The 21979-nt window shown below is 45.6% G+C and overlaps 1 protein-coding gene across 1 annotated transcript in view; it reads left to right on the forward strand.

The window, feature by feature from the left end:
• The window catches only part of BARX2 (BARX homeobox 2), a 31331-nt gene extending 10898 nt beyond the window's left edge, over positions 1-20433 (forward strand). Inside the window, exons 2-4 of the mRNA XM_034069512.1 lie at positions 16607-16904; positions 19014-19098; positions 20160-20433. Coding sequence (XP_033925403.1) covers positions 16607-16904; positions 19014-19098; positions 20160-20411 — 635 coding nt within the window. The 3' untranslated portion in view covers positions 20412-20433. The remainder of the gene's footprint in view (positions 1-16606; positions 16905-19013; positions 19099-20159) is intronic.
• Positions 20434-21979: the final 1546 nt, after the last annotated feature.

The following is a 21979-nucleotide window of genomic DNA, read 5'->3' on the forward strand; positions in this document are numbered from 1 at the left end:
AGGGTTGGTTTCACCTTGTTGCAATAAATTACAGGGCAATCATAAGTGATGGGAAGGAGTTTGATGAAGTGGGTGAGGAACAATTGATGGATTATTTTAGTTAAAATTACTTAGAGCCCAATCCAACTCCCACTGAAGTCAATTAAATCGTAGCTGGATCGGGGCCAGAATGAGTCAAATTCAATTATTCCTTAACTGTAAACATTTAAAAGCACATTATTATAAGGTAGTTTAGCACTTAAATTACATTAAACCAAAAGCATTTACGAAATCCCAGATGGAGAGTGCTTTATTTGTACAGCTCTATTGAAAACCCCTTTTCCTTGGGGCTGGGAGCCGGAGACCTCTTAGTGTGGTGCCTAATCCTACAACACCTGTCTGTTGTAAAGAGATGTTGCAGCAATTTATACCATCGATGTATTTCTGTCCATCAGACCCTAGCTGGCCCGAGATTGCATGAGAAAGATGACTGAGAGGAGACTGTAGAAATCCCAGTCCTGTTTCATCTAATTGTGAGGATTTAGAGAGCTTACTTGTGTAAGTACCAGCTCAAAAAACCACTCCAACTTTTGCATCAGCTCATCCCAAAACTGTAATGGTTATGGATATTCATCTTTGTCTCACCTGAACGATGGACAGCATCCAAAATGTTAGCTAAAAAGAAACAACCTCCATGATAAAAAGAGGGATTTATGGCTACATCCATGTTTAACAACATATAGCGGTGTTTTCAGAACCTCAGGGAGATCGGCTTTTAAATTGGGATTCACAAGCCTGATTTAAGACAATTTATGTCTATGTTTTTTGTTAGAAATTCAAGATTGATGCTTTTCATTCTGTCCTCAGAATTTCTCCTCGCCGTCCCTTCCAAAGGCATCCCCGGCTCCTGGGAACAGCTCGGGATTGGCAGGTCTAGGGTTTCCTGGCTTACGTTTGCAGGCTGTCTCGGGACGTTTTAGCACCGCATCCTATCCCCAGTGCTATCCCTAAAGATCTGTCAGAAGCCTGGGGCATGGTGAGCTGTGCACGCAGCAGGGAATAGCTGTTAACTGGGGTCATTCCTGTCTCTCCAAGGGAACTAAATTCGTCCCCGCAGACAGACGATCTCCCAGTCAATCCAGGCGCTGAAAGGACTTGTGCAGGGCTTGGAATTGGTCTGGTTTCTTTTCTGCCTTCATAAGCAGCTGTGTTTAAAATGAAAGATGGGGCCTGATCCTTGTTGTAACTGAGGGCACGACATGGATCTGGTGTTATGAAAGGTCTTTGTGGTCAATAGAAATGTTGGGTATCTGCAGAGCACCGAAGGGGCAGAAAACGGGATCCATTCAACTGCATGCACAGTTAGCACGGGAGGGTTGGATTGTCTCTAGGGCTGGTTAGCTGGCTAAATGAGCTTCCTTTTTAGCTTGGCAAGCTCTGTTTGGCAAATTGTTTCCTTTTCTCTTCTGCTGTCACAGTTTTCATAGTGATTTTGCCTTTTTTTGTGGTTATCATTTTCTGTTTTCTGTGCATCTCTAAGAATAGCAGGATTAATTCATAGCTTCCACTAACACTTTATAAAGAGGTTGCAATGATGAAATAGAGCTATCTGTCCTTTAGAGAAGAGTAAGAGTGGTACCCATCAGTGTTAATCAGGAGAAAGGGATGCGACCATGATAAATATTGGTATAGGACTTCAGTGTCACAAACCCCAATTGAAAGCACTGCCTGCTCTCTTCCCCATCAGGAAGCAAAGGCGCTGCCATGAAAGCAATGCAGACAACGTGATAGCAATAGATGACTGTCTGTGGCTTGAATATGTTTGCAAAAACTAATTTCTGTGATGTTTTATTACTCCCTTCTTAATATTAGCACAAATACTCATGTTGCAACTTGTGAAAATGCATTAAGATCACTTGACAGCTATTTAAAACCTGAGCATTACTGTTACCTCCTCACAGATACCGACTGCCGAGTCCAGCCTAGGCGTGATGTGTTTGACTCACTTTAACTCACCAGTGATCTTAACTTTGGTGTTACCTTTCAAAAGCAAACCCAGTGATAATGGTTTTACCTGGTGATTGTATTTATTTGTGAGCAAATGCCAGTGCAATAAGAATGGTATTTTCCTGCAGTAAATTACGGGATAGCAAATCCTTTTGGACAGTGAAAGATACTGAAAACGCGTTCATTCATCCCAGGGCCTTGAAGGCATTTTTGCTTGAAGAAAAACCATTCCCTTTAGGAAAATGTGGTGGACTAGCTTAAAAATGTGGTGGACTCTTAATTTGTCTCCTCAAAATGTTTGTTCTCCCCAAAACCAGTCGTGGGTCATGTACCTCCAGTAATCGATGCCGATGCTGGAAATGCTTGTCCAGTAGATGACAAAGTGAATTTAAGTGACTGTAAGTTTGGTTAGACTGGGACCAGTTTGCACACTGTGAGAAAATCCAAAAACTCCTTTCCTTCCCCTCCACAAGAATTTCCTTCATTCAGGTGGCTCGATTACTACAACACACAGTAAATAGTGAGTTTCGTGTGGTTTTACCTGCTGCAGGTTATGTCCCACTAGTGCTTTTCTCAATACCTCTTGATTTATGCCCCTGTCTCCAGTTCTTATTTACTCCTTCAAGTCAATAGAAGTTTTGGGTGTGTAGGGAAAGAAAAGGAATTGCATCAGACTGCATATATCTGAATGTTTTCTGCTGAGCATTCATTTAGCCGGCAGCTTGGGACATGCCGCTGGTGGGAAGCGGGATAACTGAACAGAGCTTATGGTTCTGCAGAGTGCTTGGAAGAGCTGAGAGCTTTTCAGTGGCCACTCCATGCTTTGGCTTTGTCCTTGAATCACTCCGTAATGTGGAGCCAGTTACATGCTCGTCTTTCCCATTATTTAAAGGAAAATGGTGGTTCATTGCATACCTGCGTGAAGGGGTGTAAAAAAGGCAAGAGAGACCCAAAGTAATATGGTCAGTGGGGATTGTGTCTGTTTAACTGTGGAGGTTTAATGGAACACAAAGCAAATGTGTATGTTTTTTCCCCACCAGAGAGGTCTGTAGGAGGGAAGAGACTTCACAACATTGAGCATTAAGATAGGTGTTAAGATAAAGCTGTGTTTATTACTTCATAAGGGTTTCAACTCCTTCACTAGCAGTTTTTATCCATCCTTTGACTCTTTACTGGACTTTACTGGACTGGGGTTTTTAAGGTGCTTCTTCACTGTCTTCCTTCCCTTTTCTCCCCCCTTCCCTGAGCTGCCTCCCATCAGTACAAACTGCATCTGATAAGGTTTGAGTTAAGTCGAACTTTCGAACCCATGACGTCAAGTTGGTTTGGAATTAGGCAAAACCAGTTTGCCCATCCCTTGTTGTAAAAGGGTTAATCCTCTAAACTATTGAGAGGCAAGGGCAGGGAATTATGAAAGGAGCCCCTGTTTTATAAGCATTTGTATTGCCAGTGCTTGAATACCTGTAATAAGTAGGTTGCTGCTGTGATTAATGACTGTGTTTTACATGCTGAAGATGGATGATGTGTCGTCTTAGAGAGGCCATTTATTTTTATGTGGGCTCCTCACCCAAGCAGCACTGGAAATGAGATGTTATTGTCTTGGTGGGAGGATGGTTTATTCTCAACAGTTGAATGAAAGGTGACCTGTAGAGAGGAGAAAAGACTTAAAATGATGCTTGGCTTTTTGCCTCTCTGCAATGTGTGCAGAGACAACTCACATGGATTAATGTAATTGTTTTTACTTAAATACGTGGTTTTTCTGTTTTCTTTAGATCCTTAGTTTGTTCCCTCCTGCTTGGGTAGGAGTCAGAATGTGTTGTCAGTCAGAAACTTGATAAATTTGGAAGGGGCAAGCTATTCAAATGCCTTAAACTCCCTCTGTCTTTGATTGATGACTTCAGTAAAGGACTAAAATAATTTGAAATCTAGTTATTTTGAAGCAATTTTTGTATTACAAGTTCCTGATGTTGCTTTAGTTTCAGTTGTACTTTTTTCCTCATTTATGTCACGTTCTATGTGGAAAGAAGGTGGTGGGGCAGTGTTTGTGCTGCTCTGAATACAGGAACTAGATGTAGAAGTCATCTTTTTATTAAACCAGCTCTATATCTGTATGTGTTCAGCATTGCATCCATCTAACTTCAAAGTTTTGATTTCTATAGAACAGCTTTATTAAGGAAAGAGGAAAAAGCACTCTGGAATGAATGGGAGAAAATCTATTTCAAGACAGTGAAGTGGGTTGCAGTGTCCAAGTCTTTCTAAAGCTCTGCATGAACTGAAAGACTTTGGATCTGGCTTCCCAGGAGAGCTTCTGGGCTGGAAACAGAGACAGCTGTAGGCATGGCATTGACCATAGAATCACAGAACGGTTTGGGCTGGAAAGGGTCATCCAGTTCCAACCCTGTGCCATGGGCAGGGACACTTCACCTTAGATTGAGTCACCAAAGGGAGAGCAAAAGTGAGCAGGATTTGTTCAATAACCTTTGAATTGAAATGCTTTCTGCATGTGGTTACATCACTATCGTGTAAAAAGCTGATCTTTGGCAGAGAATCCTGGTTTGGAACTTTAAAACACACGAACAAACCCCTCAAACAACCAAACAGGGAGGCTGAAAGGAGTTATTTTGGTTTGAAAAGCCACATGCTGCATACGTGCCTATTACTGGAGGAGTTCCTGTGGCAACACTGCTGGTTACACAACAGGATACACACGCGGCTTCAATATTAACATATATATTAATGGCACCTTAAGGAATTTCGTAATCCAATGACACAGAGCTCTCAATGCAGAGCTCATGCAGTCTGTTAATAGGAAATGTCTTCAGCCAGCTGCGAGATGGTCACACCTCTGCCTCCCTTCATGGCTTCCCTTTGAGTACTTCCCAGGCCATACAACATCCTTACCTTGCACTTGGGGAAAGCAGAAGGACAATGAGATTCAAGAATGTGGCTGAGATCCTATGTTCAAGCAGTGACAGGGTTGGAAACACTACACCTAATGTCCTCTTCCCCCCAGATCTACATCGAAGTGAAGTGAACATTCTTCTCTTGGTCCTTGATGGAGTGAGTGAAGATAAATAAAGGTGGTGGGAATGAGACAACATTCCCATCAGCTTGGAGTTGTGTCTAACTGCACACCCACACCCGTGTGGAGGGAAGAAAGGGCTGCATTGTGTTTTGCTTATTGACTCTCCTGATTGGTATTTAAATGAGATGCTTAAGCCCAAGAGGTACTTGTGGAACATGGCAATGCTGCATTCCTCAGTGACGGGTGTGCAAGGAGAATCGGAGGTAAATAGGTGTGCTGATAGGAACCAGAGATGAGGGATAACCCAAGCTTTGCCTCAAAGCTCTCCAAACCTCAGGGTGAGGGAGAGTCTCCCATCTGGATCCCTAAATCATTTGTAGGGGCATGTTTATGGTTCTGGGTTGGAGGTGTTGGACACGTGTCCTTCCATCATTTCTATCCATAATGGCATTAATTCACAATTTGAGCACTGTAGGAACCTAATTCAGTCCCTTGTGATGATTAATTAGAGCCTCTTTCCACCCTAAATCTAACCTGTGTTTGTCTGGAGATGTGCAAATAGTGTCTCCTTGGCTGACTTCCTATCAGAAGTGAACAAACCCCAGCACACCAATATCTGGCGTGAGCGAGGGCTCGTATTCACTGGAGACTGGGACAGCTAGAGCTCACCAACTGGAATTTCTGGCTTATCCTTCTACCAGTGCCATAGAAGGCAGCCTGGCAGCTGGGAAACCCTTGTCACCACTTTCCTGACCTCAAAGTGGTTGCATGTCCCTCAAGTGCTTTGCAGCTCGAAGGTTTTTCACATGGAACTGCTTATTCAGGGTGTGACCAGTTTGAGTGCCCATCCTCAAGACATTTTTGAGCTTGCTGTTTGAGGCCAGATGAGTTTCAATAGGAGTGAAACTTGTTTTATGCTTCAGCTGAAAAGAAAGGAACCACCACCCACCCTGAAACGAACGGGCTGGGTCTCAGCTACTGTACATCAGACTGGTTTTGATGCTGGGGGCTCTGCAGGGTTGGGTTTGGCTGTTGTTTGGAGTCATCTAGGTCCTTCTCCAGCAGTTGGGTGTTCTGCTTGTTGCTTACTGCACACCAACCCCTATCTGCCTTATCTGCTCTGCTTGTATCTTCACCCACCGGCTGTACTCTGTGATACAATGCTGTCAACTGACATGATCTTTCCATGATGTCTGTGGCAGTGAATGCAGCTCTCCTTGTCCTCATTAGCCTGACTAATGAAGTGCAGATGCTGAAGTGAGTGGAGTATCAGTTTGCCTGGAGAACGGTGGGAGCATCCCGCCTCCCCGTGTCCATAGAGGATAGTCACAGCTGCAGGTACAGGCAGTGATGAAGTCAAATGACTTTGAGTTCTTGCAACATCTTCAGCTCATGACTAACTCTGTATAATGTAGGCATTATACAAAGTCAAGGAAGCTGATTTGGGAATGAAGATGATCCTTTTGCAGTGTTGCAGAACAGTTTGCAATGAAAGCTGTCTATAAACTGGAAATCCACCTGTGTTTTTGCTGTATTGCCCAGAGAAGCTGTGGCTGCCCCATCCCTGGCAGGGTTCAAGGCCAGGTTGGGGCAGGGGTATGAACTGGATGATCTTTAAGGTCCTTTCCAACCCAAACCAGTCTGGGATTCTATGACTTCTTTTTCCTTTTCCCCATCCTAAAAGTGAAAGCTTCGCTCTCCTTGATTCATTCTGTTTGGGTTAAGACTCAGTCCATGGGGTGACATGTGTGTGCTGTTATTTGATGTGGAGGGATTAAAAATAGCCATGCCCTGTGCCGGTGGAAGCTGTGACATAGTCTTTGTCAGCTTATTCAAGCAAAAAGATCAGGTCTGGAGGAAACCCTTCTACCAAGGTGCTATAGGCTATGATAATAGGGTTTCACCTTCCTGTGATGTGCATTATGCTTAGCTTTATTCCCTGGATGTGTCTCTTCACCTCAGCCCAGCCACAAGAGCTGGGTGAAGATCACCAATGTAATTGGCAAACACAAAGGGGAGACAGGCTGTGAACAAAACCCGCTCGTGTCTCATTTGCATCCTTCTAAATGGCATTGTTTGTGCAGCTGTTCAGCCAAACCATCCCCAGAGTTTATTTTCGTCCATAGAGGAAACAGAGATGAGTTTTCTCTCTGTTAGGGCAGATGCAAGATCAAAGAGTCACATAAAGCAGCTCAGAGAGACCAACCTCTCTGCTAAACGTGTCCTGATGGGGGCAAGGTTATTAATAAAGCAACCCTTGAGATGATAAGGCACAGTTAGAGGAGCCAAAGGCTTGGCAAAGATGTGACAGGTCTCTTTGAGGTTAACACTGGTGCTTGGTGAAGTCCCCCTTTCATTGTGTGGAGGAGAAGAGGGGGATGTCTGTGTGTTTAAAACACTGATCCACTATTCACCCCAGAGGAAAAAAAGCACTTTCCGAAAGATCCATCAGGCCAAATTTACACAGTTTGCTGTTCAGTGACAATTGAACTCTCTTTCTTCCCATGTCTCACTCACCAGAGTGTTTCAGAGGCTGGGAGCAGGAAGAGGTAGTGGTATTTATGGGAAGCTTTTTGCTGGAGCTCACACAAGGGTGGGCTTGAGAAACCTGAAGAGTGCTTTTGTGTGCAGGGCCAGTCAGCTGTCCAAGGCTAGTGTTTGCTTATGGCTGTTGTGACAGTAATTAATAGAGCAGGAAGTAAAGGGCCGATTGGTTTATGCACACATGGCATTGTGCATTTGAACTTGGACAGAAACTCAATCCCGAGAGAAGGCAGAGTTATCCATCAAATGTGTAAGGATGTAAGAATGGTCCTGATGTCAGCCTGGAGTCCATATAGATTCATATCCTGGCCAGCAAGATATAGGGAACAGTGTAAAGAACAGAATGTGACTTATCCTTCCACTAAAACTGTACCCTCTCAGCTCTGTTTCTTCATCTAAGTCCAAATCCTGGTCCTTGACCAGTGATGCCATCCAGACAGAGGATTGGATCTGGACTCCTACCCCATGTCCCAAGATGTCTGGTCATCTGGCTGTCATTAGCAAAGATATCTTAAGCTTCAGCACCCTGAAAGCTGTGTCATCTTGGTGCAGCATTTTTCCTCCACCCTGATAGAGATGACCAGAGTCTCCTTGTAAATCTATTCTAGCTGTTTGATTCTGTAATCTTTGGGCTACTTTGCTTGTTAAACCTGGATCCAGTGAGCAATGAGTTCTAGAGTTGAGTCTTATCCTTGGTAATGAAGGAAACACTTGGCTGAAGTATTTAACATGACTTAGTTCAAAAGCAAGAGCTTCAACTTGAAGTTGGCTTAGTGGAGCCAAAGCATCCTTTGATACTGATACAGTAAATGAGCTGGTGGCTTGTATCCCAGCAACTTTCCTGCACTGTTTGGACTCTATCCTTTATGGAGATCACAAAGGACATCAGATGTCCTTTATGGAGCTCATCTTTATTTCTCTGAGACTCATGTGGCCTGGTCTTAGAGCTCCCTCAGAGTTCAAGCTGTCAGGGGCTGGAGTGGAGGTTCATGTCCAAACCCACCAATCCATTTGGAGCTGTTTCCTGTCATGGTGGCCTTGCATGTAGATATCCTAATAGGAGATACTAGGACAGACCTACTTGGGTTCAGAGCACTTGCTTTCCCACTGAGTAGGACTCAAAGGCATCACCTGCTCAAGATGAGAAGTCCCAGGCAGAATCGTTTTCCTTTGTCCTCAAGGATCAGCATCTCTCAGAGCCGTGCTCAATGTGGATTTGAGTCAGAACCTTCCAAAGGCAGGTTGCTGTTGGAATACTTGAAGTGGAATAATTCAGAATAGAGCAGTGGTGCGTGCTGTTCCGATTCATCCTCTGCTGATGAAGCTATTACATTTGCTCCAAAGGATTTCTTGACTTCTGGCCAAATCGATGCTTTAAATGCTTCTCTAAAACAGTAATAATCTTCTTTATCTATAAATTTTCTTCTTCACTGAGGATCTGACAAGGTCCTGGCACGTTCTGCTGTTTGACAAACAGCCTGGAAGAAAGGGAAGGAGAACAACGCATAGCACCAAGGAAGTGCTTGCTTCCACCTTCCCAGGAGCTCAGCAGTGCTATCCTGTGATGACAGGAAGCAGAGTGATTCGCCCCAGGATAGCAGCAGCACCAGGACTCCCAGTTCAACACGAATTCCTGTCTCCTGCCCCACCAGTACAGCCCTCAACAACACCAGTTTGTTAGAGTGGTTATCGCCAGCCCTGCCAGAAGAACCCTGGTGCCATGCTTTAGGGATCTGGCATCCCTGGAGACACTGGCACTGTAGGGGTGAGTGTTTGGGTTGTGATTATAAGGTTATAATCACCCCACATCCACATTCACATCCTGCCTGTGGAGCAGGGAGTGAGGCAAGTTCTCCTTCAGGCTCAACGTCTGTTCAGGGCCAATTACTGACTGTGTGTACAGTGCCTTAAACATGTAAAAAAGCACAACATAACTATCAAATGTCATTATTAAGTGAGGATTAATTATCTTTCTGGTTGGTTTTTGTGCAGGCCTGCGGCACGCATGCCTCACATGCATTCACACTTATTCATTACTGTTATTATGGAGAAGGTAGACTGAAACATTACGTTGATGAATCGCTAACGGGGACAGGCTTGGAAGGGAAAACCCGGATCTCCCTGAGGAAACTGGGCTCAGTTGCATGGTAAAGAGATGCTCTGAGGAGGAGCATTTAGCTGTAATACATTGCATTCAATTGAAATTAGCATTTATGGACACCAATGGTTTTGTTTGGAGCTGATACAGCTGGAAACACACTCAAAACCAATACAGGGACTGTTCTCTGATGTGCCTGGGGAAGGTGAAATAGGACACATGGATGAGCCCTATTTTCCCCCCAGCTAAGAAGCTGTTGTCAGAAATTACCATTTGAAAAGGTGCTGCTTTCCCCCCCAACTTCCACTTGGCTCATCACAGAAGGTGCAGGCTCCTGAGGAACTGGCCTGCAGCTCTCCAAAAAAGGATCATTTTAGCTGTGCTAAAATTAGCTGCACTGATTTTCCTTTCTTCTCTGTTTTCCTTCTGTGGACACATGCGGCTGAAATCCTGGCTCCACTGGAGCTGATGGGCATTTTGCCATGGACATGGGTTGGGCTTGGATTCTTCCACAAGGGAGAGAAGCCATTTGCTACCAAGGGGTCTCTGGGCTGCGTTTAGTTTAGCAAGCCTCATAGTCTTTGTCAGGCTAATATAGCTCATTCAGTTGAAGTGGAAATAGTGTGTGTGAAGTGCACCTGCAGTCTTTGAGGAGCACTTAGACTTCACTCCAGGGAATCTCCCTGCATGCTACTCACTGGAGCTCCTGCTCCATCTCTGCACTCAGATTTTAGGGGAAAAAAGCTCTGCTTTCATGTAGCCACTGAAGCACTCCTGATTCCATTAGGAATACTGGCTCTGTGCATTTGGGTTGAGTCTTGGAAGCTTTCAAACCCTTCACATTGGCTTGTATGCAGAGCCTTTAGCTGAGCTATGAAATGTTTCCACATGCAATCAAAGAAAAAGAGAGCTAGTTGGAAAAGAAACAACAAAACCAAAGACAAATCTCTCCCAAAACAGCAGGAACTCTCAGTTAGGTGACCGAGCTCTTGGATGCTGGGATGCTGGAGAAGAGGAATGGCAACCAGGATAACTCTCAAGCATTCCCAGTTTACAGCTTTCCTATTTAATATGCAATAGCTGCAGAAAGATCAGATTATAGAGCTGAGGAATGGCACTTTTAAAGGGTCTGAGGATCACATGCAGGTTTTCCAGTTATTTCAGCTCTGTAGGGTTGTTTTACAGTACCAGTGGAAGAATGTGGAAAGAATGAGGAGAGAATCAATTGTCTGCACTGCTGATAGGAAGGACTCCTGATGAAATATCTGTCACCACCTTTAGGGATGCTAAAAACATTGATGTCCATAATTAGGGACCACCTTTGAGCTTGAGACTTGGTTGACTTGTGCAGGGAACAGCTTCAGGAAGACTGGCATTGCCTGGACTTGCAGCCCATTACAAGAGGACACAAAGAGGGATAGCTAGCTCTGAAAGCCCATCTGCATCAGCGTGTTGCAAGGACTGCACCATGCAAATACACCAACTCGTTGGAAACTGTCAGGCTGTCAACACATTGTTCACAACCTAATTAGCCCACCTCTCCTCAGGCCATAATTAGCTCAGGTGCAATTATAGCCTAGCAGGGCTGTGCTGCTTCCCATTCTGGAGATAGCATCCTTGATCTGTGCACAGCACCATGCTGCAGAGCATAAATGGCACCCAGGTAATCTTGTAACTTAGGATCTAAGTGTTAATGACAGCACTCCAGTGGGCATCTATGAAGGGACTATTTGCCCTTCCTGGGATCCTGGTTATTTCCCTTGCACCTTTTCCTAAGCACTTGTTCCCAAGGGAAATGAATTTGCCTGGTATATGCATAGCCCATTGCTGTTCTTTTTCCTTTTGCCTTTATGTCCTTATCAAGGCACTTGGTGGAGCACAGCACTGATCTTGGAACAACATGATGCAGGCTGCCTTCTCATAGTTAATTACAATATGGAGCTTAAGGAAAGCATCAAGAGTAAATGAGTGTGAGTTTTTACTTACACAGTGGGTTAAGGGAAGGGTTTTGTGTGTTATTGGGTAATATAACACATGGGGTAAGGTCTACCCTGAGAGCAGGAGCTGCTTCACTGCCCTCAGTAGGGTTTCTGATGGGCAAGAGAGGTGCAAGTGGTGCCTGAGGAAGCTGAGCAGAAGGAGCACAGCCCTTGCTGAGAGTCATGTTAGGTCTCTGGTCCATTGAGCAGCCATAAGGTAAAGGAGCCCACACTGACCTGAGAGGACATCCTGTGTCCTGGGGTGCACAGTGGGTATGTGGCTGGTGTCTTTAACCAGTTGGGTCCTGAGTTTCTGGACTGTACCGGGTTGGTGGGAATGGCCTGGCTGGCAAATATCTACTGTGGTGGATAAGTAGATGTAATGCCCTTAAACCAGCTGTATGGTTCAGCTCATTCTCAGTGTTTCCCTGCTGCTTTTGCCTCCTTTGCTTCGCTCAGGGCTTGCTTGTTCCTTCCAGTAGGCTGCCCTCTCCTTCAGCAAAATGAAGCTCTTTCCCAAATGAACTCAACTCCTTGGTTTGCTTTTGTTTTGACACTCAGGAGATGACAGATTTATAGACCTTCCTGAGTCGTAAGTTCATTTTCTTTCATTATTTACCTTTCACTGCAGCCCATTCCGAGTGAGATTTCATCCTGCCTCTGAGCGGGGCTGCCCTGCCAAGAGGAGCTTACCCATAAATCATCCCTTCCTCTTTCTTCCTTTCCAAAACAGCATTAGCTGAATTTGCCTAGGAGGAAAATCGTTCTGCTACTGCCGGCAGTCAAACAGTGCAATTAATTAGTGCTTTCCCTTTTCTCTTCCCTCTAGTCTGTCGTCTGATGGGCTTGAAAGTCAGCCAGGGAGGAGGGGAAAGGGGAGAAAGGAAGGGAAAAGATGTGTTTGAAGTATTTATATTAATTAAAAGCTGATTGGGTGTCATGGTGGTACCGGCAGCATCATGTCTGGTGCTCAGGAGCACCTTAGGAGAAGCATCCCTGCATAGAATGGTTTGTGTTGGAAGGGACCTTAAAGCTCAGCCAGTCCCAACCCCTGCCATGGGAGGGACCCCTTCCACTGGAGCAGCTGCTCCAAGCCCCTGTGTCCAACCTGGCCTTGAGCACTGCCAGGGATGGGGCAGCCACAGCTTCTCTGGGCACCCTGTGCCAGCGCCTCAGCACCCTCCCAGGGAACAGCTTCTGCCTAAGAGCTCAGCTCAGTCTTTGACTGTGCTGCCTCTTGATTGTTTTAGGTGGAAACAGTAAAATGCTTGGTGCATGTTGCTGCATTAATTCCTCATTTTCTGTCTTTTTGGGGCTTTGCTTTGGTTTTCAAATGCAGAGGAGCAGTGGGTCAGGATTGGAGTAGGTACTCGGGCACAGTGCAGAAGTTTGGGTTCAGCTGAAGCTGTTCTGAAAGGCAGGGAAAGGAAGAGCTCTCCATTCCTGTTCCTTCCCATTTTGGGAGACAGAGCATGTCACAACAGTGCTGAGCAGACAAGAGCTGCTTGCCAGCATTTAATTTGTTGCAGATTAAGAAATTATTCCATTCTTACAATACCATTTGAATTCTGGGGGATGTGGAACTTAGATCTAGGCTCAGATTTCACAGTGTTCGGAAGCAAAGGCGTTATCAGTGTAAGAACTGTATGGATGGGTTAAGGGGAGTCATGTTAATAGTATACCTAGAGACAATGGGCTGGCTCAACTTCAGCTACCTCTGAACTTTGGGATAACTATATCCAGAAGAGGACATTGAACTTAGGCTCGTTTCTTTGTGATCTAGAAGGCACTGCAGAGGCTGTTTCTGGTTTCCTGTATCTGCAAGGAGAGCTCACTGCTGAAGCATTGCCCCTTTTCTGGCCAACAACAACCTCAACCCTTTTCTCTTTCTCTAAAAGTTGTCCTTATCCTATGCCCTACCCATCCTGTGTCCTCATCAGGCTGAGGGCAGAAAGCTGAGAAGCCTTGTACATGGGCTGGGCTGAACATCAGCAGATGCCTTCATTATTTACAGTGGTTTCTAAGAGCACCGTCACAACTGTTAGGGTCAAACCATAAGCAAAGGCTTCTCTTTCAAGCACAAATGATAAACAAATCTAAGACACTTGGTGTCAGCAGCATCACCAATCTGTTCACCACCTGGAGCTCGAAGCAACTAGTAGCAAACCACTAGTAACAGAGCCGTAAGGAAACCAGTGTCCTGACGTGGGCACCAAAAATAAGCCCGTGCTGAGCTTTGCTGAGCACTTGGCCAGTTCACAGCTGCTGTTTGGGAAATGTATCCCCCCATTCAGGTGCTCAGCACTTGGAAGCATGGACCTGAACAACTCCAATGTCATCTGCCTCTCTAAACTCAACCAGTTCTGCTCTGCCGGACCAGCCGTGTTCTCGCTGCCCATCATGGAAGGAGGGAAGCAGCTCTTTTTATTCCCCATCCTACCTGATTGTTAGGAAAATAGCCCAAAGACACTTCCCTCTGTTTGACTGAAGCAGATCTTAACCTCTGGGGCCATTCTAGCAAGCCTTCCCCTACTGCAGACAGTCCCATATGCTGCTTCCATGCCATACAGGAAAGCAAATATTCCTTATACTTGAGCAAGCTGCTCTAGTGGAAGGTGTCCCTGCCTCTGGCAGGAGGTTGGAACTGGGTGAGCTTCAAGTTCCCTTTCAATCCAAACCATTCTATGGTTCTGTGATTCTGATTGCTCTGGTATCAAACACCTTTTGCTGACCTCCCTTGAAGAGAGTTCCTTGTAGGAATACCTTTGGTTTTGGTCACTTGGAGCATTGCAGGGGCTTCTGGGCTCTGCTGATTTATTACTGCTTAGTAATCTTGTGGTTTATGGAGAGCCATAAAGGGGTACAAGGGTAAAAGTATCAACTAACCAGTGATCTGGTGCCAAAAGCCACCCATAAGCAAGGACAGGCTTCAGGTTGTGGGATAAGGCTCAGAGAATGAACCTGCAGAGGAGCAGGAGCTCTGTGATGGGATGGTTTGAATCAGGACCCCCTAACAGCACGATAAGGGGATACAGTACGACTGGCTTCCCTCCTTTAAGGTGTGTAAAGCTTGGGCATCAGTTTTCAGTCTCCTTATTCAGAGCAGGTTGGAACTGGTGCCTGTGAGGTCTCTTCTTGTTTAGCCTCTGTGAATGAGAGCAGAAGAGCTAAGTCCCATTGACAAACTTCATTGCTCTCCTAGGAACATCTCTTATGGTAAAGGTGGCTTCAGGTTCCTGCAAAGGACTTCTGGATATAGGCTATGGGAGCTGCATCTGTTTTACCTTTTGTGTAGCTGGGTACATTAATATCAGTGAGGGCAGCATTAGAAGCATAAGGCAAAAGACAGGGCGCTCTATCTTAATGCATGATCTCGGAGCAGCCACTGAGGTTTCAAATGGAGGCAGAATTCCTGCCAGGTTCCTTGGTGATGCTGCAGGACAGCTGCAAAAGAGCTGCAGAAAGGAAAGGTCGATTTTGCACAAGCTGAAGGTTGCCTGGAGATTCTGATCTCACCTCTCAAGAACTTCTTTGGTGCTTTGTTTTAAAATCAATGGAGATAACTTGGTGTTTGGCATTGCAGAGATGTGGAGGAGAAAGCAAGGCTTAAGCCCCAGTCTGCCTAAACCCCAGTTTGTAATCCCAGTCTTGTTTAAATCCCAGTCTCTTGGGATCTAAAGCGTTTTGGCAGTGGCTTTCCAAGCTTGTTTTGTAAGTGGCTGGATTTTGCACAGCTTGCAGTGGTTGTGGAGGGAAGTGACAATCAACAAGCTGTGTGATTCCTTGATGTACTCGGTGCCTGGGACCTGATTTGTGCCATCGCAACCCTTCACTCAGGGGAGGAGGGTAAGAATACCCTCATATAGGTATATATATGCTTATATATATATATATAAGGTCATCAATAGGCCAAACTGACAGCTCCTTACTTCCACTGCAACAAGTTACTCACCGAAATAGACTCATGGAGGCCTACAGATCATTTTCATTAGTGGTGATTCACATGAACAGTTGCCCAATCAGGCCTGCTGGTGCAAGGTGTTCCTTTCCACAGCACCATTTATCTAAAGATCTCGGAATCCTTTATGTACATTCGACTTTAATCCATGTTTTACCTCCAATGGAGTAGGTAAGGAGGGCTGCTTCCATTCTGCAAATGAGGTAAATGGGGGTACAGAACAAGACTGTGTGGTTTGGTACAGAGCTGTAGGGTGTACACTCTTGTGCACTGAGCAGAGATCTGTCTGTAGCTGTAAGTTCAGCTCTGATGTGAATCAGAACTTCCTGCAGTGTTAGAGAACATTCAGATTCATCACCCCAGAATAGCCCTCACCTTCAGGGATTGGAGGAGAGTGGCTGGTTTGGCTTTAGGGCTGCTGTCAAGTGGTTGGATGTGGAGGTAAGAGTCAGTGAAGAGCTTTGCTTCTGATCTGTTTGTCCTCATCTGCCTGTTTGGTCAGTGTAGACAGCAGAGGATGAAAGTGTGCTTCATCTATGTGGTTATATATATAATATATATATTATCAGGTAACTGAAGGTTACCTACTAAAGGATGAGATGAACTGTGACTTGAACTCCACTGTCTGTTGCCTGTAAAGGGAGAATAGGTGAAGTGTGAGTGTTCAGAGAGGAGCAGACTTGCATGAACGGGGGTGGATGTCATTGTTTGCATGGAATTTAATCTCTTGTGGCAATCAGATGACTTCAATGGTGAGTATTATAATAGCTCCTAAAAAAAACAGCCATCAATGGAAACACAGGCCTTCCTTTCCCTGTACTAGAGATAAGCACACCAAGATTCCCAGCCCAAGGAAACCTATGAAGTATGGGAGAAGGAACGGCTCCAGAAAGGGGAACTGATTTGCTTGTGGTCATTAGGACAAAGTATTCCTCTCTCCCTACTCTCTCCAGGGCTCCCATTACCACCCTGCCACTGACCTGGCCTTCATCCCCCTCTGCTTCCTCCCATGCCAGGCTCCCCTTCCCTGCGGGCATACCCTCTCATCTCCGTCATCGCCCGGCAGCCCTCGGTGGTCCCTCACCTGGTCCCTGCTGCCACCAGCTCCCGTGTGCTGCCAGCCCAGACCCCATCGGGCACTGCCAGCTCCGAGGCACCGGCCAGTGAGACCCATGGCAGCAGTGAGTCGGAGGCAGAGCAGCCCACACCTCGGCTCAAGAAGCCGCGCCGGAGCAGAACCATCTTCACTGAGCTGCAGCTGATGGGCTTGGAGAAGAAGTTCCAGAAGCAGAAGTATCTCTCTACCCCTGACAGGTAGGTCAGGCTCTTCCACTAGGAAAAGGAATGAGCTAAAGGGCTTCTCTGGACCTGCTCTTCCCATCCTTGCTGTAGTGTTCTGCTTTCTGGTTCCACAAAGATGCCTCTGCCATTGGCCAGTGGGTAGATGACTGGACTCAATTCCAAGGCTTAACTTTTCCTGGGATAGGTAACTTTTCCACAGATAGATTAGCTCAATGGGAAGGCCACATGGTGATGTATGTGCTTGCGAGCAGGCATCCAGGCTCGGAGACAGGCAAAGTACTGAGCAGAAGGATCTCAGTCTTTCCCATTCCTGCTGCTCATGACAGGAAGGTGAAGCTTGTCTACAACACTTGGGTAGCAATTCAGTGGTGGCTTTTCCAGCAGCTTGGAAAACACATCCAAGGTTGCAGAGAGTTGAAAGCTGCCTTGCCCTTGTGAAGGCACTTGCAAAGACCTTGTCTTTTTGAAGGAAAAGGGAAGTTCTTGGGTACCACATGAAGAAAACAAACTAAGGAGAGGCTTTAGCTTTTGAAAAAGGCTTTGGATCCTGTTCTGCAGGTTGAAATGATGGGAGAAAGACCTGTCTGTTTCCTATGAGGTCTGTAAGCCTGGAGAGGGTGTGGAAGGTACACCATGCCTTGAACTCCACAGACACCAGTGCCACAGTGTTTAGATTGAAGATGACACTCTCTGCTCATTCTGCCTGTCACCAGATTTCACCAGCTTAGCCAGGCCGTATCACACAGTGTCAGAGCTCCTAATGCTCCTGGGCTGACTCCTCACAGCTTCACATAACCAGATGGTTGACACTTGGTGAAGCACTCGAGGCTGTTAAGTAATGTTATCAGATGACTGTTCCCTAGCTTTGGACATGTTTGAAGCTGATGAGCAATTCCTGTCCATGTACCACTTCCCCTCTGTTTGTTTCCTCGGGTTTCTAGGCAATGCTGGTTACCCTAATGTGTGTGGCAAGAGCTGGTAACAGGTCACAAAGTCTGATCAGACATGTGCACTGAGGCGAGGAGAGTTAGTCAAGCAGGGTTTCTCTCTGTCAACTCGTGGCTGGAAACGTGATGGCAAAGCAATGGGTTGTGATTCAGTTTACTCCTGAACACAGGATTGTACCTGTGGCAGAGCAACTGAAGCACCTGGTTTAGTAGCAGAAAGGGAATGCAGCATAACAGGGTAATGCCTCTGCTAGAGTCTCCTTTTCATATAACAGTGTCTTGAAGTCGATGGGGCATCTCTCAGATGTTGTATAGTGGCATAGGCAGTGAGCAGACCAAGCCTGTAGGTCTGGAGTGAATCCAAAGTGGGGGAGAGCCATGAATCCATGCGTGAGTTTGACAGCAAGCTGCTGCAGGTATGTAGGTGTTTGTGGGTAGGAGGGTGAGTCTGTTGCCCTAAGAGCCCATCTGAAACTGAAGATTGATTATGAAGAACTTGGCCTTGACGTTTTGTTTTACCCTATCCAAAGGCTGGGAATGACTTGCCAGGAAGCTCACGCAGTCCAGAACACATGGGAACATGGCTCTGGGTTGGAGCAGTCCTACCCGCAGGACTTGTGTGACTCTATGGGGCCTTTACCCAGCATGGTTATGGATTTCCAGCTCCATCCATTGTGCAATTCCATGACAAAACTGCCAGATGCATGGAGCCATTACCTGTGGGGAAGGATAAAGAGTTACTTTGAGCTGCATTTGCTTCATATCCTGGGTTTTAATATAGAAATAATGAATGGTCTCAGAGGAACTTGCATAGGTTGGAGATTTGTGGAGGATGAATCAGGATTATGGGCTGTCTGCCACATATAGCCTTAAGCTAAGCACGCAAATAATAAATTCATTTATAAGCCTGAATTGCCTATAATAGCAGAATGCAAAAGGAATTAATAGATTTAGATGTACTACTACTCCGTGAGAAATGAGAAAGTATTAATACCCCTATTACATGGGAAGTGAAGAAGAAATAGGATGCAAAGAGCAGACTGATGCTGGGTGTCTTGGTTCTTAGGTGGTTGCTTCAGACACCATAGACCTGTTTATCAGGGATGCTGTCCCAGAGCCTCTGGGCTCTTCTTGTCCTCTGTAAATTCATTTCAATGTCTCTTTTGTCTCCAAGGTTGGACTTAGCCCAGTCGTTGGGGCTGACACAGCTGCAGGTGAAGACGTGGTACCAGAACCGTAGGATGAAGTGGAAGAAAATGGTAAGTGGTTCATTCCCTCGTCCTTAAGAACAGATTTGGAAGCTGAGCACAGTGTCGGTGACCTGTGTCTGTTGAGATCCAGTTTTGGTTTATTCTTGATCACTTTTCTTAGAGATGCTCTTTGTTCTCCATGTATTCAGCCTGCAGCCTGGTGGGCTAGAGCAGCCCTTAGGCAGTAGGAAGGGTACAAAGCAAAGGGATGAAACAAATGAAGACAGAACAGAGAGAAGAGCCAAAATATCTCCCTCTGCACTTTTAGTATTCGTGGGATCTTAATGCTTGTGGGATAGGCTATGTGCATAGACAAAAAAGATTGTGCTGTTCTATGGAAACTGGTGCAGTTTTGAGAGCTAATATTGTTAGTTCTTGCTTTTCATATCTCCCTTTCATGTCTTTCACGTCTTCACAGCGTCATGGCCCTTTTCCAGTTACAGTGCTTTTAGAAAGGACAAGTGTCCAATAAATCCTGGTGGAAACCATGATGCTGTGACATTCTCAAGTGGAGATGTTTATGTATTCTGATCTGGCAGAGGAGATGCAGTTCTAGACCCTATCTCTGAGTGTGTGTGACAGCTGCAGAAGGTACTGCCACTTAAATCCGGGATTAGCTTGGATACAGATCTTTGGAAGTGTCTTATTGCTGCAGTGATGGTGTGAAGGCAGAGGGAATTAAACATAGGATCAGACCTGGCTTGCTGACTCCCACCTCTTACTCAGATGATAGGGGTCTCATTCCAAGACTTGGGCTTGGAATAAGGCAAACACTCAGGAAAGGGACTAAATCTTCTGTCTGTACTGATGAGGACTGCATGCCTGGGTTGCTCTTGGCTTCCTGTAGGAACTGACTTAAAGACTTAAAGAGTTCTGGGTGTCCTTGCTGATAATGTTTGCATTTCATTCTATTTCCATGAGAAAATGGGTGAACTCGCTCCATGAATGCAGGCTCAAATGGTGACCATGGATTCACTTTTGAGGCCAAAGCCGAGTTTCATCCTTCCTTGAAGGATGTCTCACAGCAGCAGAGTTCACATTGATCCTGATGGTTCATCTCATTGCTCCAGGTGCTGAAGGGTGGACAGGAAGCTCCAACAAAGCCCAAAGGCCGTCCAAAGAAAAACTCCATTCCCACCTCGGAAGAGATAGAAGCAGAAGAGAAAATGAACAGTCAGGCTCAGAGTCAGGAGCTGGAGGGATCTCAAGCCCCCGAGGAGCCTAAAGTGACAGAGGAGAAGCCAGAAGACTCTTTGGAGACAGAGGAGTCTCCAGAACATATACCAGAGCCCTCCTCACAGGAGACTACACCATCAAGTTAAAAGGGGAAGAAAAGAGGGGAAAAAGAGCAAAAAGAAATATTAAAGAGGAAAACCAAAACCAAATATATATATATGTATATATATATTTAAATATGTATGTAATTGTGTGTGTGTACATATATATATAAATATATATATATATGTAGACCTTATGTATAAGTCTAAAGATCGGTCACTTTGTGCCTTTGGGAATCAGCCATCATGGGCCATGGTGGGAGAAAGACTGTGTTGGAGGGGTTGGTGTGATAGCTTAACTTTATCCTTGCCTTTTAAAGTAGTGCAAATGGACAGAGTGCTTGGTCTTGTCTTGGATCAGACACAGTGAAGAAATGGGGAGCTCTGATAGCACCATTTCCTTGTGCAACCAGCACTGATTTGTGTTTGGGATGGGCCCTACTCCAATCCATTTCAGGAAGGAGCTCAGTCCCATTGCTTTGCTTTGGCCCAGTGTAAAGATCAAGCTTCTGAAGCGAGATCCACACTGGGTTCAGCATCCAGGTTTCATCTCTCTTGGTTGGTTGGGTGCCGTGTCTGTGGATTTGCAGTGATCCAGGATAAAACTTCGAATGAGAGGATGGGTTTGGATTTGAGTCTGCTCCAAAAGCTTTGGGATGCTTGGAGCTGGGATTGTTGCTTCGGGCCCACTTCTAATTGTCAGGATTTTACTAAAGAACACTTACATGTTTCCAGGGCTTTGGGAGAAGGATGGATTGAAGGAGTTGCTGCAGAAAGTTCACATTTGTCTAAGATGTGTGCCAAGAATAGACGTGCATCATGTTTCATAAGGTCTTGTTAAGGGTGCATTTTGCCCAAAGGCTGCAAGAGATGTATTCAGATAACCTTTATTTTTTAATTAAAAATGAAATATCTAAATAAACCAGTTGTTGTTGTTTCTCTTTCAGTGCTAGACTGAGACTTTTTGTGGGCTAGGCTTGCCTGTTCTAACAAACCCTGGAGAAAATGGGAGTCATCAGACTTTCCGTAACACTCCTGTGTAGCAAGCACTGGGCAGACTTCCTTGTAGCACCTTGCTGAGGTAGGTGAGGGTGTTGGTAATGCCACCTTGTCACTGGGTGCAGATGAACGTGTCAGAATGAGAGCACTGGTGTTCTGGCTGTGGACACCCCATTTGTGGGTCTTGGTGCCCCTATGAAGATGATTTAATACCCCTTTTTGGGGTGGTGGTAACAGTTCACACACATAGATCTCAAGTGGCTTATCCAAGGAGTGGGGAGAAGGGATTTCTTCTCACCCCACAAACCCCCTGCACCCCCAGGTTCTTGCTCAATGGAAGACTTTAATTCCACCTCTGGATTAGCTCTGCTGTGGCACGTGCATCTGCATCAGGTAATACTGACATGGCAAGACTCCAGCTGACTTCAGCAGAGCCAGGGTGGGACATTGCTCCACTCACTGTCTGTTTCATGCATAGTAATCAACTTTGAAGAGGCATCTACAGATTTAAGTGCAATCTACAGGTTTACACCTAAACCTAAAACAAATGCACTAGGGTTGGGCAATGCTCGTTTGGAAGAACCTTGGGAAATCCCAGGCATTTGATGCCATTT

This window comes from Melopsittacus undulatus, chromosome 15 (genome assembly GCF_012275295.1).
Source record: "Melopsittacus undulatus isolate bMelUnd1 chromosome 15, bMelUnd1.mat.Z, whole genome shotgun sequence".
In the NCBI taxonomy this organism is placed as follows: Eukaryota; Metazoa; Chordata; class Aves; order Psittaciformes; family Psittaculidae; genus Melopsittacus; species Melopsittacus undulatus.